Source organism: Pseudophryne corroboree, chromosome 1 (assembly GCF_028390025.1).
Source record: "Pseudophryne corroboree isolate aPseCor3 chromosome 1, aPseCor3.hap2, whole genome shotgun sequence".
NCBI lineage: Eukaryota > Metazoa > Chordata > Amphibia > Anura > Myobatrachidae > Pseudophryne > Pseudophryne corroboree.
In genome coordinates this window covers 813,575,962-813,593,927 of record NC_086444.1, presented here as the reverse complement: position 1 = coordinate 813,593,927, position 17,966 = coordinate 813,575,962, and the positions used below count along the sequence as shown (strand labels likewise).

Here is a 17,966-nt window from a genome sequence, read left to right as displayed (position 1 = left end):
AGTATAACTGAATTCCCCATTAATGGGTCATTAACAGGTTAAAATTGACAAAAAAGAATATACCATTAATGTAACCTAATGTGAAGGTTCCAAAAGTATTATTGTTGTGTTTTAATAAATTGTGATTTAATAAATGTTGATGTCATTTAATCCAGTGTACTCCGGGAATCATCTGTCATTTACATTTTTTATGGACATAATATCGTTTACCAAAAGTTGTGGTGTAAGCTAATAATAACATCAATAAATAAAAAGATAAAGAGATATATATATATATATATATATATATATATATAAGACGCTGATTAGCAATAACTAAAATGTACACAGTTTATGCATTTTATCTGCCAGTCACATAGGTAATCAGGACTTAGCGTATGCATGTACTGTATGTATGTGCTGAAGTCATCAGTTCTCCAGTGAGCTATACCCTATGGCTTCCAATTACGAGTGGGAGGAGGTGCTAGATTACAGGTACTGCAAACCCCTGTTAACGCATAAATATAGGAATTTATCCTGGACAGTTAATTTTCAAGGCCAGAAAAAGGCTCTAATTGAATAGCCCTGGGCACTAAAGCCAGAGGCTTTCACCCTTATTCACACCTGTTAAATAAACAGGTCTATTTGAATTCCCCTATACTGTATGTGAGATGGAAGCAAGCACTGTTATAATGGTGTTGAATAGACATGGGGAGAAAAACATCTTTTCTGATCGCCAAAGACTATCAAATCTACAATTTAATTTTTTTTCCAACTATCATGTATTATCAAGTGTACCTGAGCACACACTATAGACAGTATTCAATTCTTTTCACCCCCTTCCACACCCGTTCTGTTTCTGCTGACGTGTGTGGTATAATCATTTCAGCTCGCTTCCCCCGGAGTAGCAAGGGCGCCCAACCTTTTATGCAGCTAAATCTGATTACTATGGGCACGATATGCTTTGATAACGGGGATCACTTTAGAAAGGAGATTGGGCGTGATAATATCATTTGAATACCGCCCATAGTATATGTTTAAGTACAAACAAATGTTAATATTGGATAAATATAACTGCAGCTTGATCAGTATAAAGCTATGGTGTATTGTCATGGATACAGAAGGCCCAGAGGCAAGCTTATTAAGAAACACAGGGCCTGATGGACAGAATGCTGATGTTTGTGCAGTTGAGCAATTTTTTGCCACTGCACAAGTGCAGAGTGCAGAAAGCCCAGATGGCACATGCGTACCAACGAGTGTATGCAGAGATCGCTGTTGTGTTGCGTGTAGTACAGTAGATACAGCGGCGTATAACCACGGACAATGCCTGGAAGTGGCCTGAAGTTTTTGCAGAAATAGTCCGTCTCATGGAAGCGTCACGGGCTTGTCAGTGAATGAGTTAAAAACTTTTCATAGACTGTGTTTCTGCTGCTTGAAAAGGAGTCTGTCCCGAATGTTACAAAGCGATACACATTTATTAAAACACAGTATAAAAAATAGATAAATGAATAATCTTATTAAAACATGCGACTGCGCCGCCCCACTGTGTCCCCCAGATTTTGACTAGGAGATCCATTCTGCAGATGTGCATAATATAATATTTGAACATTTAAAAAATATACTTTCTAAACTATATTAAATAAAAATAATAAAAAAACAATGTTGTGAATGGTTTTGAAGGGGAAAAATCGTCAGTTAAATGGTTTTAACCACTTAACTGACGATTTTTCCCCTTCAAAACCATTCACAACATTGTTTTTTTATTATTTTTATTTAATATAGTTTAGAAAGTATATTTTTTAAATGTTCAAATATTATATTATGCACATCTGCAGAATGGATCTCCTAGTCAAAATCTGGGGGACACAGTGGGGCGGCGCAGTCGCATGTGATCTGACCATGCCAGTTAAGTGGTTTTAAAAGACCATTTAAAAGTTAAAATAGAAACGACTCCGGTACAAGCTCCTACAGTGAGTATAAGAGACATCATACCATGATATCCGGGGAGCTCTCTTCAGTGGACCCTTTGCAATTTTGCACCTAGCATCAAAGTTACTCTACCGACAAGGTACTTTCATTATCTTAATATATCTGTCCGTGCACAGATACAGGTAACTTATCAAAAGTCTATTTAATACTATCGGTACTCCTAATACAACAGCTTTACCTTGGTTGCTTATTTCAGCCTATATATCATACTGATCAACCTGAGTGGAATAGGAACGTGTTTCTCTCTATTTAACTTTCAAATTCTCTTTAATATGATTATTTAATGTATTTGTCTATTTTTTATACTCCTTTCCAAGCAGCAGACGCCCAGTCTATAAAATTGCTTTTTCCAATTAGATATATTGCTTTAAGCGAGATTGCACCTCCCTCTAATTAGAGACAGCAGCTCTGCATGCTGTTGGATCGCTAAACAGCTCCAACTCCAATACCAACGTTTTTTGTGCTTAATCAACGAGATAAAAACACGGAGCAGGCCATACACTGTCACAAGTGTCAATGGTGTGTGCAATGGTGTGTCGATGACGGAGTCCGGATCCACGAAAGCAGTTGTTCTTTCCAGGGAGTCTCAAAGTTGGCGCCTCTGCTCTTGTACTCACTGTTGCACACTGGTGCACAGTGGGAAGACCCAAAATAGCATTTGCATATTATCGCAGCTGCGAATCCCAAAAAAATTGCAGTAGCGAATGCACATGCGTCCACTTCTGAATCTTTCGCACAGTAATGTGTTTATACCCAATGTACAGTACATCCGCCCACCTTCCCTGGAGAAATGCTGCAGCCAAGTCTGTGTTTCTTCTATGAATTGTTAGATAACTTGGTGCAGCTTCATATACAACGCCTGGCAATGAAGGAGGTTTCAGAGGCTCTACACTGGTATTTATATCTATGTCACCACTGGTTGGCATTGCTTCTAAAGCTGCACACAATGGGGGGTATTCAATTGTTTGAAAAGTCAGTTGGATGTCTGTTTTCTCCTATCTAATAGACAGGAAAAAACAGACACCCAACCAATGTTTCAAACAACTGAATTGCCCCCAAAGAATTCAGTAATTTATGTAATACGTTTTTTTCTTGGGTTTAAGCCTTCCCTGACTATATATAAGCAAATATAAATGATAAAGACCATTTAAAAAAAATGTTTTGTATAATTGAAAACAAAGTACAGTAATCCTATAAACTGTGATAAGCTCGGACTCCTTTTATGATAGCTGAGTATATTTCTTGCATGTGGAATAATTGATTATTGACAAATGTGGAAATGACAATAACTGAATTTTAGAGAGAATTCATGCATTATTTATGTTTATCATCCAATAAAGGAAGAGAAATTGGAAGACCATCTCCAGCACTTGTCAACACTGATGGCACCAATCTACAAGAAGCTTGCGCCAGATGCCTATAATAACCAGGTATTCAATAACCGCTGGACATGAAGGATCTGCGTGTTGTTATTTGGTGTTTCTGATCGTTATATGCCGTGGTTTTTTAGAGAAATTTCTGTTTGCTTTTAGTTCAGCTATATGCATAGATAGCTTCACAAATATTGGAAGAAACAAATTATATAAAATTTTTAAACAACAAATACTGAAGATGTGTCCCAATAGCCACAGCTGTATTGGGGCACTGTAAAGCTCTGATGCAGGGGGACTGTGTGCTGCCCCCAGCTAGTGGCACACTTAGGGACATACCCCGTGGTCCTAGTGGAATATCCAGCACTGAGCAGCTGCTAATAATGAGAGAAGGGCTAGTCTTCCATAGTACAAATATACAAATCTAAAGGAAAACTGTGATAATGAATCACTAGTAAGACAAAGAAAGGCCTAATGGTGCTAAATGACATAAGTAGCTGCGCATAAAAGGAATGTCAACTGTTTAGCTCAAGGAGCATAAGCAAAGAGAAAAACACTAAACAGCGCTAAAAATAAAATGTTTCTAAAATAAATAATCTATTCATGTGTGGATCTATAAAATAATGATAATGTTTTTAATAACATACTCATAAAGAAGAAAGGGGGAAATAAAAATGTAGTGATATATCTGTTCATTAGTATTGCATATTATAATCAGTCATTAACATACATTAATATGCCAGTTGGTCAATAATATACACTGGTTATAAACTCATATGATATATGACTAAATTGGCTAAATATAAAACGGAGGATCACAATTGGTCCATAAACTGCGTCAAGAGCAGTGTGTGACTACGGCGTATCTATAATGAGTCGACGGTGTGCGGTGCACACAGCCACCTGGGTCCAAGGGGGCCCACACACGGCACAACCTGCACCCATTTAATTATACTTACCTCTTCGTCGGCCCGATGCTGGCTGCAGAGCGGCAAATATCGCTCAAGAATTGACCCTGCGGCTATTTTCTGGCGATTCTGTGAGATGTCCCTAGGAATGCAGCATGAGCACCATGTTCACGGAGACCTGCGCATACGCAGTAGACTCTGGCACAATGCCAGAGTCTACTGTACCGCTGGAGAGGAGGGGCCCAATCGGGAGACTGCACACGGGGCTCCTCCTTTCTTAAAGCTCCTCTGGGTGTGACTAAGTACCCACCCGCTGGACACTGAACCTCACAGCTACAGTGAAAATTCAGACAGTTGGGAGGTATTGTGAGAGCCGGTACGGTAGTTGAGGTGAAGGAACAGTGAGGGCAGGCTTAAGTGTGATGAGAAATGTCTGAGGTAAGAGATGTAGGCTGGAGTGGAGTGATTGAAGTCTTTATATGTGAAGGTGATTAGTTTGAATTGCACTCTGAGGTGGATTGGGAGCCATTGAACTAATTGACAGAGGGATGAGGCTGACACAGAGTGGCAGGAGAAGTAAATAAGATGGGCAGAAGCATTAAGATAGATACATAGTGGTTTCAGCATAATGAAATCTATAACACTTCCCTCATATAACTTCAGGTAAGGTTAGAATTGTATCCAGTGCACCCTTGTTCATCAGCTGGACTATATGTCCTCCAATACCCAAAGGGCATATGATTCCTTAAAAAAGAAAAGAAGAGTGTCCAGTACAGGTGATTCTAACTATGTAGAGCGTTCAGGTTGAGAACAAGTTTCCTATTACTGACTGCACATGTTTGTTTCCTCCTCCCATGTTACAGATTGAGCATGAGCACAGAGCCCCAGATTGTCGTCTTGGCAAGACAGAAGGTCGCCCTTTCTCAGGAGTCACTGCATGCTTGGACTTCTGTGCTCATTCCCACAGGGACCTGCATAATATGCAAAATGGCAGCACACTGGTATGTCATGTTGGAAGGTTTTATGTTGTACATTCTATTGATTTGAAGGCTTTGTTTTCTTAAACTCATAATATACCATGTTATTAGTTATTGACATGTAGGTGCCCCTGTTATTTCCCTGACGATGCAGTTTTCATTTATTTACTAGGCAATCCATCATAAGAAAGTAGAAAGCCCAATAGACAAAGATTAATTTACATCTATACACTGTGTTTTTTTATTTTATTTTATTTTGATCATGAAGTATCCAGACAGAAATCGGGGCCACTACATAGTACACGTCTTTAAAAGAAAGACATTGTTGTTACATAAATAGTGCTGAAAGCCAGCGCTGTATAGCTATACCCTCATTTTATTGACATGAACGTTCTTGTGATATTTATTAGTTAATGTGACTTAGGTTAGTTATGCAGCCAGTTAGCTTATACAACTTTGTCTATTTACTAAGCCCTAGATGGAGATAAAGTACCAGCCAATCAGCTCCTAACTGTCATTTTTCAAACCCAGCCTGGGTCATGGCAGTTAGACAGTGATTGGCTGGTACTTTATCTCCATCCACTTTATCTCCATCCAAGGCTTAGTAAATAGACCCCTTAGAATCTTTGCTGTTCCTTGTGAAGTTCTACATATCCATTGGAAACATATCATCACACCTTATTAAAAAGATTGTAGCATGTATAGTCTGTAAGGTTTCATGAAAGTGGGGTCTAAACATGGTCATCATGATTCTAGGGCATTTGAGTGTGTGTGTGTGTGTGTGTGTGTGTGTGTGTGTGTGTGTGTGTGGGGGGGTCATCAGCTAGGCTGTCAGCCTGCTGATTGGCGGGTGCCTGGAGCTATCCACCAGTCAGAGTGTATCATACTCTACCTGCCTCCCAGCCTACAGCCGAACATTGAATGGCTGTTAGCATGCTGATTGGTGGGTAGCTGGAGCTATCCACAATCAGAGTGCTGACAGCCATTCACTGTGTGGAAGCATGTGGAAAGATGGTGCAGGACCGCAGGAGGGGTAAATTATGATTATTATTATTTTTTTTACATTCCTGTGAATGGGTGAGTAGCGGCCAAATTGCATTGCCCCGGTCCCACAATGCAGTTACGACAGCCCTGGGTCCAAACAAGACAGAGGGCCACATTCACCTCAAATAATACTGTCTTCTTACGTAGGAAGGTGCCATTTTTTAGGCTCTTCAACTAAAATATTGAGATAAATTGCATATAATATTACATGTACTATTACTGGATATTTCATATTTTTCTTGGAAAACAGTCTACATAAATGTTTTGTTTCACCCCAAAAATCTATCAATTTAGTTTTAAACTGGGTTGTGTGTCTTCCATTTCTCCAGGTCTGCACTTTAACCAGAGAAGACAATCGTGGTGTTGGGAAACTGCCCCAAGATGAGCAGCTACACGTCTTACCTCTTTATAAAATCTCCCACATGGATGAATTTGGCAGCACAGAAGCGCAGGAAGAAAAAAAAAGAACAGGTGCTATTAAAGTTCTGACCTCCTTCCGCAGGCAAGTGAGGATGCTAGCGGAGCCTGTGAAAACGTGCCGGCAGAAGAAAATGGAAGCCAAGAAAGCGGCAGCAGAGAAACTCGGTGCATCAGCAGAAAATGGCTCAAACAAAGGTGAAAAGGAGAAGTCCTTACGTTACAAGAATGCACACTCGGAAACAGCTAACCATGAAAAGCAGCTAGCAGGTAACATAAAACTCAAGTAATACATCAGCCATGTATATGGACTTTATTGATGATTCTGTAAGGTCTTGTCAGAGCATATGGGATCAATCTTGAAAACAGCTACACTTGTACATGTGGCTTTCCTACTAAATAACTAAACATTGCATGTTTATAATAGATAATACCACCAGCATTTTTTAACATCTATAAAAATTGTACAGTAGACTCGTGAAAAATCTCTCATTCTACAAGTGATTCTGAATGTCCGTTTTGTTCTAGTCTATTGTGGGGTGTGAATAAGGTAAGTCATTTAAATATTATCAAAAACTGAGCACATTTATCTGGTAATTTTTTTAAATAAGTAGATCACATGGCAGACTTGTTACATGTACTGTTGGACCACACTGGTGACTACTGGGTCATGGGTGATCACATGAATGCATGCATACACATGGTCTTTTGAGATTGGTTGTTCTGACTTTTACCTATTTGTTTAATTGACATGTACAGTATGTTGTGTTCTTTGTTATACTACATGTAAGGAATTCATAATTTTCTCTTCATTGCAGATCTCTTGCGAATTTCAGGACAAGCAAAGCAGCCAGGCTCCATTTCTAACATCAGTCACCCAAACCCTATGAATTCTTACCCTACAGCAGATCCAAATAACTCTTATGCAAGAATTTCAAACCCGGCAGACCCCTATCAAAATGCTGCTTCCACTTATTCTGGCTCTAACCATATGGATCTTTTTCATGCTCCTCCAAATGCAGTAGTCTCCTGTGACTCCACCCCAGTGAACCCTTACCAAGGTCAATTAAATCAAGGTAGCCCATGCCCCCCATATCCATGTAATGGAAATGGTCCCTTGGACAGTTGCTCTCCTTATCTTAGTCCTTATTCCTCACATCCACAACACATGTTCTACAGGTATAAAAACCAAGAACCAGTGTCTAATCTTAGTTTGCCTCCAGTTCAGTCACTGTACCAGCAGAGGTTTGCTGACAGTAAGGCCTATGGTCATAAATACATGAATTATGGAAACCAAAGCATGCACGTTGATGATTTCAATGGCTGCAATCTTAAACCAATGGGATCTTTTAATCCATACTCTGTGCATAAAGCTGATAACTTGATGGGAGCTGCCTCAAAGACAAAGCCTAACCGTAATAACCTGGACTGTGCTTCCCTGAACAAGAATGGTGATTATCCCCTTCCACATGCCTTCCTGGCTCATGAAAGCAATGCATCCATAGGAGGCAGGGCTGGCTCTCTGCATCTCTATGGTAAAAATGATGACATGCACTTACATATAGCGAATGGAATTCCAGAAATGCTTCCAGGTCTTAATCATGACAGGACTAACCTTGGAGGCCTCAGTAGATCTAATGGTGCTAATGTTCAGGAAAAGCAGCTACCACAGGCCCCAGGACCTGTCCAAGAACAGCCAGAAGAAGTGTGGTCAGACAGTGAGCAGAGCTTTCTGGACCCTGAGATAGGAGGAGTGGCAGTGGCCCCAACTCACGGCTCAATACTCATTGAATGTGCAAAGCGTGAACTCCATGCTACAACCCCTTTAAAAAATCCCAATAGGAATCACCCTACTAGGATATCTCTTGTATTTTATCAACATAAAAGCATGAACGAGCCAAAGCATGGCATAGCATTGTGGGAAGCAAAGATGGCAGGCAAGGCCAGGGAAAAGGAAGAGGACTGTGAAAGATATGGTCCAGACTATGTTGCTCCAAAGTCCTACAACAAAAAAGTAAAACGGGAACCTATTGAGCCAACCCTTGAGCCTGCTGAACCAACCTATCTACGTTTCATTAAATCTCTCACACAGAGAACCATGTCAATGACAACAAACTCCCTAGTCACAACATCTCCATACGCCTTAACACGGGTTACAGGTCCTTACAACAGATACATATAGTCTGTTGGGTTACCTCATGTACATCAGACAGATGCATCATGCTCTGCTAGTTCTTGTGGTTGTGTGGATGTTGTGACAGTATTTGACATAAGAAAATCATGTAATTCATGGGAACGAATAACCAGCAAAAAACAAGAAACCATATCCTCACCATCACTGTTTTCTTCTTTTATGTCTGATTGGTTGCTGAACATGTCAAAGAAGAAGATACAATCATCCTATGCAATGGTGTTCAACAGCTAGGAAAACACAGGTGTATCGGATGAAGTGTAATAGTATTCTGTAGCTTTCACCTTATACCATGGTACATCTGTGATCACTTTTTAAAACGAAAATATCTAGGTAGGAGCCAGAGGTAATCTTGCTGTAGTGTTACAACATCAGGAATCTTACAATGACCTTGTGGTGCTGATTTCCTAATGTGCTAATTGATAGCTGATTTCCTAATGTGCTAATTGATACTGGAAATACAACTTTTTAACTTATGCTATATAATCTTATTAATGACCTCCAATGTGCTGAAGTAGTGTATATACTCAGATCATCATGGATTTGGAAGAAACACTGAAAAATTGGTGCTACAATGTGTGTCTTTATAAGTACTTAATGCCTTGAACTACATATTCAGTTTAATGGGTATACATGAATTCATTTATAAACAAAAAAGTACACTTTTAAATATTTGTTTTATATTAATTCTGGTAGATGCTAACATGACAGCTTCTAAACTGTAGTAACTGTTAACATGTAAGCAGAACCCACAGGTGAAACATCCTACAATGTAACCTTTGTCTTACAATATGGTATTGATATATTTTCGTTCTCCTGTGGGATTTTTTAAAAAATATTTTATCACCATTCAAAATATATAGAAATGCTTAATAAGTGACCTTTGATGGTAACCTGGGCCAAATGCACTCCCGACTATAAATTAGATTTCTGTATAAAGCTGAAGTTTCAGAATATTTATGTGTGCCACTGAAAGCTGAGGTTGCTGCCAATACCCTTGCAATGTGCAGGATAGGCGTAAGTCATTCCTTACAATACATATTGGGCTTGATGTATAAAGCTGTGAAAAGAGAAGAGTGGAGAAGTTGCCGTTAGCAACCAATAGGTTTTGAGGAAGTGTTTATTAAGTGTTTATCAATCTCCAGTCTTTTCACCGCTTGATACATTAACCCCACTGGATCCTAATTCTGATGAAATTACTACTCACATTTTAAATAATATTAAAATATTCAGTATTGTTTTATTTCTTAAAATGTACAAGCTGCATACACTTTTGAGTCATAGAAAATACCCCATCTCTCATTTAAGCCCTCTCAATCTATAGTATAATTGTTATATGCACTCTCTAGTAGAGCAGTCTTATCACCTGAACTGAACAAATGTCACTTTGAGAGTTGCGGCTGTGGGAGGAGATAGGGTACAGCACCTGCCGTCAAGGACAAAGGATTTTAATTTTACAGGGCATAGTTTTAAAAGACTGTATTTAGGCGCCCATTTATATGAATTATATAACTTGTTGCGTATGATAAATGTAATTCCAGCCAATCAGCTCACAACTGTCATTTTTCAAACACATGACAATTAGGAGCTGAACACATGACAGTTAGATACTGATTGGCTGGAGCACCATTAATAATATGCAACAAGTTTTGTTATCCACAAGTTTTCTCACTTATTGATAAATGAGCCCCTTAATGAAAAAAAAGGACTCTGACTTAGCCAATTTTTACTTATAAAAAGAAACTATTAGTTGTAGTTTGGCCCTAGGTCTGCACCAAGGCACATTTATTAAGTATTCCTCCGTAATGTCCATGACTTAAATTTTTTTTACCATCTATTTATTTGACAACTTCAAGTGCAGAGAAGTACAATGAATTTAAATTGAACATAGTACCCAATATTTGTTATTATGAAAAGTAAATATCCACTCTCCTGTTTTTTACACAGTGTGCAATGATAGCTCTGTCTGTAGCCGCCTTGGTTCTCTCCACCTGTAACCAATAAGCAGTTTGTATGTTGACATGACAGTGCTGTCCGGCCATATATTTCTGTAAAGTGCTATATTCGTATCCCACTATACCTTATTATATTACAATACAGGTGGCCAGATACTATGGGGGACATTTGCTAAGCAGTGATAAAAGCGGAGAAGTGAGCCAGTGGAGAAGTTGTCCCATCAACCAATCAGCAGCTCTGTATCATTTTATAGTATGCAAATTATAGGTGTTACGTCAGTGCTGATTGGTTGCCATGGGCAACTTCTCCACTGGCTCACGTCTCCGCTCTTATCACTGATTAGTAAATGTAACCCTAAATCATATAGTTGCTAAGTGAGGTGAAGTCCTATTGAGCTAACGCAGCTGTCACTGCTGGTGGGTGATCATAGGTAGCACATAAGTATTTTTAATAACAATATATAAAAACATTACTTTGAAAGAATTGTAGGTGCTGAGAACTTTTACATTGACTAATGTGTTCACTAAAATATGTCCCTCACAATCTATAGGTCACCATAAGTGTTTTCAAGTTAATTATTGTTTTACTCGTTCAGTCAACTTTAGTTTTACGTATTGGGCTGCAGATGTCTCTACCATACATTGTTCGATTTGTTAAAACAAAAGGTTTTATTTCAGATATTTTTTTCTTTTCATTTAAAGTAACTATATTTCAGCTGTTCCAATGGGAGTAATCGGCTGCAATGCTTACTCTTTTGTGAAAAATATTAATACAGTAGTATATATTTTATATACAGATGTGTAAAGCTATAGTAAAAGCCGTTCTAATAAGTTTGAAAGCATATCCAAAAATTAATTTAGTATTGCATCTGTCCTAAACGAATCTAATTTCTAAAACGATGCACAAATGTTGCTATTTAACGGGTTGCCCTGCATTATACTGTTCATATTTGTGAGGGCCTATAATCACGTTGCCACAAGAACAGTGGCGATGAGTGTGCACTGCAGCTTATTACTCCTGATGGAACAGGTCCCGAAATATACAGAAGAGATACAGTAGATGTGCCCATTTAAAGACAATCCATATCATTGTTGCTACTTTATACTGTATATTCCATTTTGCTAATCCCAACCTGCTCGGGAGAATACACGTTTCCATATAACTAATGCTGCAGATACAGAATTACACATTTACATTTTATTTAAAAATTGTATGTTTTTAAGGCATAGTTTGATGGTAAAATCCCAAAAGTGGACATGATTCTTATCTACCAAAGTGTGTTCTTTTAAATAATTATTTATTTTTGTGATGTTACATATTAAGACACAGTTTACATACAGTATAACTACAATACGCTTATGCAGGTAGTAGTAGCTCAGCTAAATATCCAATAGTGTTGTTGCATGTGGATATTTGGACTTATTGAAGTCCATTACCTACAGAATGCGTGGGTGCGAATTGCATATAATTTCCCCAGTTGTGCACTTGTCTGACCCGCTTTCCACTTTTGGAAAGTGACTTCATATAAAAACTTTGCACAAAAATTGGAAGGTGTGGTCCCAGATAGGAATGTGAATGACACCAGGAGATACAACATAACTTAGTATGTGGGAAACAGTTTATACATAAGGTATCATTTTTAGATGATCTTGTTCATTATATGAATAACAAATGTTCCTTTCTTTTCTTCAATAATGGTCATTCCAGGCTTATCTCTGATGTCATGACACAAAGTCATGTGACTAAGGGGACAGGCCTGTCTGTATTTTAAATGGCATAGCTTAATGTTTAGCCATCTTGAGGTGCTAAGCCTGGTACAAACCTGTAAAAAGAGGCCCAGTAGTGTGGAAATAGGTGTATGACATCACAAAATGACAACTGTGCACCTGGCCCACTATTGTGCAGTTCTGCATATGAACTTTACCGGGAGATAGAAAATTGCCTTAATTTTGTGTTTTTAAGGTCCACTAAGCCTAAGTTTTAGCATTAGCTTTCACAGACTTGCTTACATTAGTTTCAGGAACTCTTCACAACTGGAAAAACGTATTTGCGGGATAAACCGTTATCCTATGCACACCAATATACAGAAAGCAGTATCTGCTTGTTTCGATTATAAGGTGGTTGTGGGATTCTAATGCTGGGTACACACTATGCAATATATTGTCCATTCCGCCAATGAACGACATATTGCATAGTGGATTTATTTGTGTGTACAGAAGATATGTCTATGAATAACTGTGTTCACAGACATATCTGACCGACCCTGCTGCACAGCCAATGATGATATATCTAGCACATATATCTGTATATGTTTGCAGGAGACCAGCCAATCAGCGGCTGCAGGTGCTGCTGACAATGACATCACAACTCGGAGGGCAAATATAAATGCTTGCCCACTTTTGATGTCTGCCCACATGTATCGAGCTGGGGATTGGTAAGTGTGTGTAAATTACCAAATCGGCAGCTCGGTCAGATAAATCTTTCAAGTGTGAATACATGTTGTATCATTTTGACATTTTTTTTACAGTAAGACATATTTGTGAATGTTATCCATACTTGCCTACTCTCCCGGGAGTTGCGGGAGACTCCTGATTTTTTGGGTAGTCCCCACGTAACCCCAGAAGAGTAGGCAGAACTCCCGAATCCCGCCCGCTTCCTAGTAAAGCGAGCAGGATGGGAGATGATTACCGGAGTCTTGAGGGGCAGGGATAAATCATGCAAATTGCTTCATTTAGTTGACGTGACAGCCCAGCGCTGCTCCCCGAAGTGGCCAGCTGCACCTCCTCTCCAGGCTTCTCCCAGAGAGGAGAAACAAAAGGTGGCAAGCATTTGGGGTTTTATATAGGCTTAGTGGTCCTTTAAGAATTTTGAAAAACTTTAGTCAGATTTGCTTTAACACAACACACACATTTTTTTAAGTACAAATTTTATTTAGTGTTGCTCCTGACACATATATACTGTAACAATATTTCTGGAGTTCTGGGCACTCCTCTACATAATGGACTGATGTTTTGTACTTGGTATCCGGTCTATAGATCTACACTAAAAAGGTCTACAGTCAATAGGTCGACCACTACTAGTCGACATGTATTAGGTCGACAGGGTCAAAAGGTCAACATGTAAAAGGTAAACAGTTTAAAAAATCAGCAGGTCCAAAAGGCTGACATGACCACGTTTGACACACACACATTGTTGACACATTACCTTTTGGCCCCTTTGACCGTTTCTACTGTGTACCTATTCCATGTCGACCTTTTGACTGTCAACCTAATGCATGTCAACCATTAGCGGTTGACCTATTGACTTTAGACCTTTTTAGTGTAGATCTGATGATCCACATACTTGTACTTTTACTCTCAGTACAAAGCATGATGATAGACACGTAATACATTTTGCTTAGATGGCTTAAAAAATGATTCTACTTGTTGTTTCTAATCTGTGTCAGTGATGGAAATTCACAGAAAAATAAGGTTGGTGCACATCTCACAGATCCTGACCAGGCGTGAAACAGCAGTATTCTAGGGCTGGAACATGTACAGAGTAAGGAGAAAGATATTAAATAAATACCAGGCATTCGTAGTTTTATTCGACTGGCATTAGCATTTATAACAATCAGGAACACTTCAGGCTGATTATCTGTGCGCCCGTCTTTACCTGGGGAAACATTATGGCTCATGTGCTCATTTTACTCCAGGCTGTGCTACCCATGTATTTGTGTAGCTAAAACACTAGGCAGCTGTCTTCTTATAATCATTTTAAAAAATCATGAATTTTAGAAGAAAATTAAAGTATACTAACAGTTAAAACCTGTACAGTGAAACAATGAAATATAAAGATATATTTTTTTTTTATTTTCCTGTTAAGTACTGTATATAAATATATATTTTTCCTTTTAAAAATACATAAAAAAGAACTTGGTGATAATTGAGATTATTTATGATGATGCTACTCAACCTGCTACCAGTTATCATAATGTGAGCTAAAGTTAGGTCTGAGTGAGAGTCCTACGTGTCATTTACCTCAGCACTAGTTTGGCAGTAGGACATTGAGTAAGGCGTAGAAGCGTTATTGCATGGCATACCATCAATGTTACCCAACAACCTACGAGAGAAGATGAAACACACAAGACAAAGAAAATCACATGACAACTCTATAATACTTGATACCGTAACAAGTATAACTTGAACTTCAGTCTTTTCTTCTTAAAATTCAGGGATATTTGAGCTTGTATTCTTTTCATTACAGTTAATCATGTTTCTTTAAGGCTCTCATAGGTTGTATCCTATTTTATTTCTGTTTTTCAGGGGCAAGGTTGTTTCTGACCCCAGTTTTCCTTTTTCTTGTATATGTATTAACACTTGTAACAAATATTGTAAATGTGCAGGCTATTTTTTTTTGCTTCAAATTGTAAAATATGTAAAGTTTAGAATGTTTTAAGTGAAAGTTGAATGCACTGAGATAAATTAAAGGGACAATTTGTAAGGCAGGGGTTTGGCAAGTGACAGTCTTAAGGACTCATGCACCAAGTTGCATGGCTGGTTAATTCCAGTGTGCCACATTGTAGCACTTGGTCTTATCTCTCCTTGTATGAATGAGAGATGAGATGTGCTGAGTCTTTGCATTCTTTCAAAAAAAATGTAGAAGAGAAGTATATAAACTGTGGCTCTGTATCTGGTCAATCTTTAGCTCATTCAGCTGCTGTTTTGTATGCTCCTCATCTAGATGACTTACACGGAATTAAGACTGAAGGTGCAACTTGCCAGAATGTGACTTCAGTGCATGGCACTCTTTAGTGTTGATTCTTAACTCCAATGTATAATGTTGTAGAATGGTTACAGTAGGTACACACATCACCGGGCTTCCTTTATCATTCTTCAAAGTCCAAATCCCTTTACATAAGTTGTCGTACTGTGCAATATACATCTTCAATTGGATTTATGTCTAGTCCCCATGGCAATGGATTGGGATCATTTTCTTTTCTATCAGTCACATACTGTATATATGTACATTAACTTTTTTTTTAATGAATATTGTGCCTGTGTGCACTATAATAACACATCATTTTTTTTTTGTATTACTGTGTTTTGTTTAATATAAAAATAGTCAGTTATGTTGTCATGTAAAATTACGGTATTTCCAAATGAGGTATGAAGCTCTTACTTGTACCTAATGAGTTGTAGGCTGATGGAAGAGTGTTGTGCCCTATAAAGAGAGAAACCTAATGCATATGTTGATATCATGTGATTTTTTTTATTTTTTTACTGTCATTTTATTTGAAAAAGAAAAAACTCCATTATTTGCCAAACTGCTAGCTAGCTAAATGAAAGGAAAAAAAAAAAAAAAAAGCAAGATTGGCTTAAAAATCAGCAAACTGAATAAACAAAGTCTGTAATATGGTGTGCAGATCTGGACATGATAGAAAGCAGACATGACATCGCTAGTATAGGATTTGAAAGGCTGACTGTAGCCATACTTGAAAATGCTTTGGAGTGTTGTCAACTTTACTTGAATGAGCCTTTTCATCTTGACGGGCTCACAGTAGTGTGGTCACTTCTAAAGCTAATAGTTAATGTGTGTAGGAAACCATGCAGTTTGACACTAAAGTAATGAATTTGTGTGCTTTTTCTCTGTGTACTTTCAAGAGGCTTTATTTTTCATCCATTTAAGTACCATTTTTTTTCCCCAGAAAATGTTGGTATGTGTATAAAATCTGAGAACGGCTATAAATACTGTAAGTATTGTAATGTAATGTAATGAACGCAGGCTATTTGAAAACTGTTTATTATATCATTCCTGATAATGCTGAGATGTGGGTGTTTTTAATAAAATTTATATTTATTTAATGCATCTGGGGAAAAGAGGCTTGTGTATGATTTCAAAGAAAGTTATCTTGCTTGTTTCTTCAATAACTTTGTCATATTAAGTCACCTCTTGAGATAAAGGAACCACTAAACTCCATAAAAAAAATTAAAGCTACATGCCACATCTTTAGGGCAATGTACTAATATGATCTGATCATTGTAGTCAGTTTAGCTGCCGTGATATCACTGGTCCTACGCGAGTCTATAAGTCCACAGAATGCATTTCTGCAGACAAATCTATAAAGACTGTTATTCATAATCTGCCTGCTCAATTAGATAGGAAGCTTGCTCCTAATAAGGAAAAGGTATAAATAAAAACATCATAATGCACAATGAGCATGTGCTTGGTTCCCTCTGCAATTTGCAGATACACGCACGGTGGGCACTTGCAGTCTGTGATGCGTTTAATCATGAACTTGGCTAGACTTTTTCAGAGTAGATTGCTTCAATGTTAGGGTTTTTAAAGAATCAAACCACTTCTCATTTAATCAATAATTACTAACACATTTAAACAGAACAATCTATTTGGAGTCCATTTCTTTAGCAATTGCTAAATAATAATACACACACTTATACATACATTAACACACACACACACACACACACACACACACACACACACACACACACACACACACACACACACACACATATATATACTGTATATATATATATATATATTTATATACATCAATACAATTTTCTGAACTATACACTTATTTTAGTGGTTTATATCAATTTAGTGTCATGATTCGTTCTGCAGCATGCGGATACTCACCTCTGCCCTGCTCCGTTCTGGTGGCAGTCCCTTTCTCTGATGAGAGCTGTCAGTGGGTCTCTACAGGGGTTTCAGTGCGGGGGCTGCTCTGTTAATTTGGGGTTCAAGCAGTGTACCCGCTGACTCCGGACCGTGTGTGTCACATATTGCTACCTATCAGCTAACCACTAATCCACCAATGTGAGTGTGACTTTTGCTCAGCTGATCCCTTTCATCAACATGATATACATTCTGTGTATCCTGTTATTCTCTGCACCTCAGTCACTACCAGCACTACCGATTTCTGATTCAGCAGTACCGGTTCTAGTCCGGTTCTTGTATCAGCACTACCTGTTCCAGAATTAACAGCCTCTCCCAGATCGGCGAGTGGCAGCACTACTGGTTCCAGCCCAGTTTCTCTTTCAGCACTACCACTTCTAGCCCAGTTCCTGTACCAACACTGCTGGTTCCAGTACCAGCATTACTGATTCTAGCCAGGTTTCAGAATCAGTAGCTG

General features: G+C 38.4%; 1 protein-coding gene across 1 annotated transcript in view; it reads left to right on the top strand.

Moving 5' to 3' along the window:
• TET2 (tet methylcytosine dioxygenase 2) overlaps nucleotides 1-16,642 on the top strand; it is a 205,645-nt gene extending 189,003 nt beyond the window's left edge. The window contains exons 7-10 of the mRNA XM_063919346.1: nucleotides 3,309-3,398; nucleotides 5,110-5,247; nucleotides 6,597-6,954; nucleotides 7,503-16,642. Of these exons, the coding sequence (XP_063775416.1) occupies nucleotides 3,309-3,398; nucleotides 5,110-5,247; nucleotides 6,597-6,954; nucleotides 7,503-8,866 (1,950 nt within the window). The 3' untranslated portion in view covers nucleotides 8,867-16,642. The remainder of the gene's footprint in view (nucleotides 1-3,308; nucleotides 3,399-5,109; nucleotides 5,248-6,596; nucleotides 6,955-7,502) is intronic.
• The last annotated feature ends 1,324 nt before the right edge of the window (nucleotides 16,643-17,966 follow it).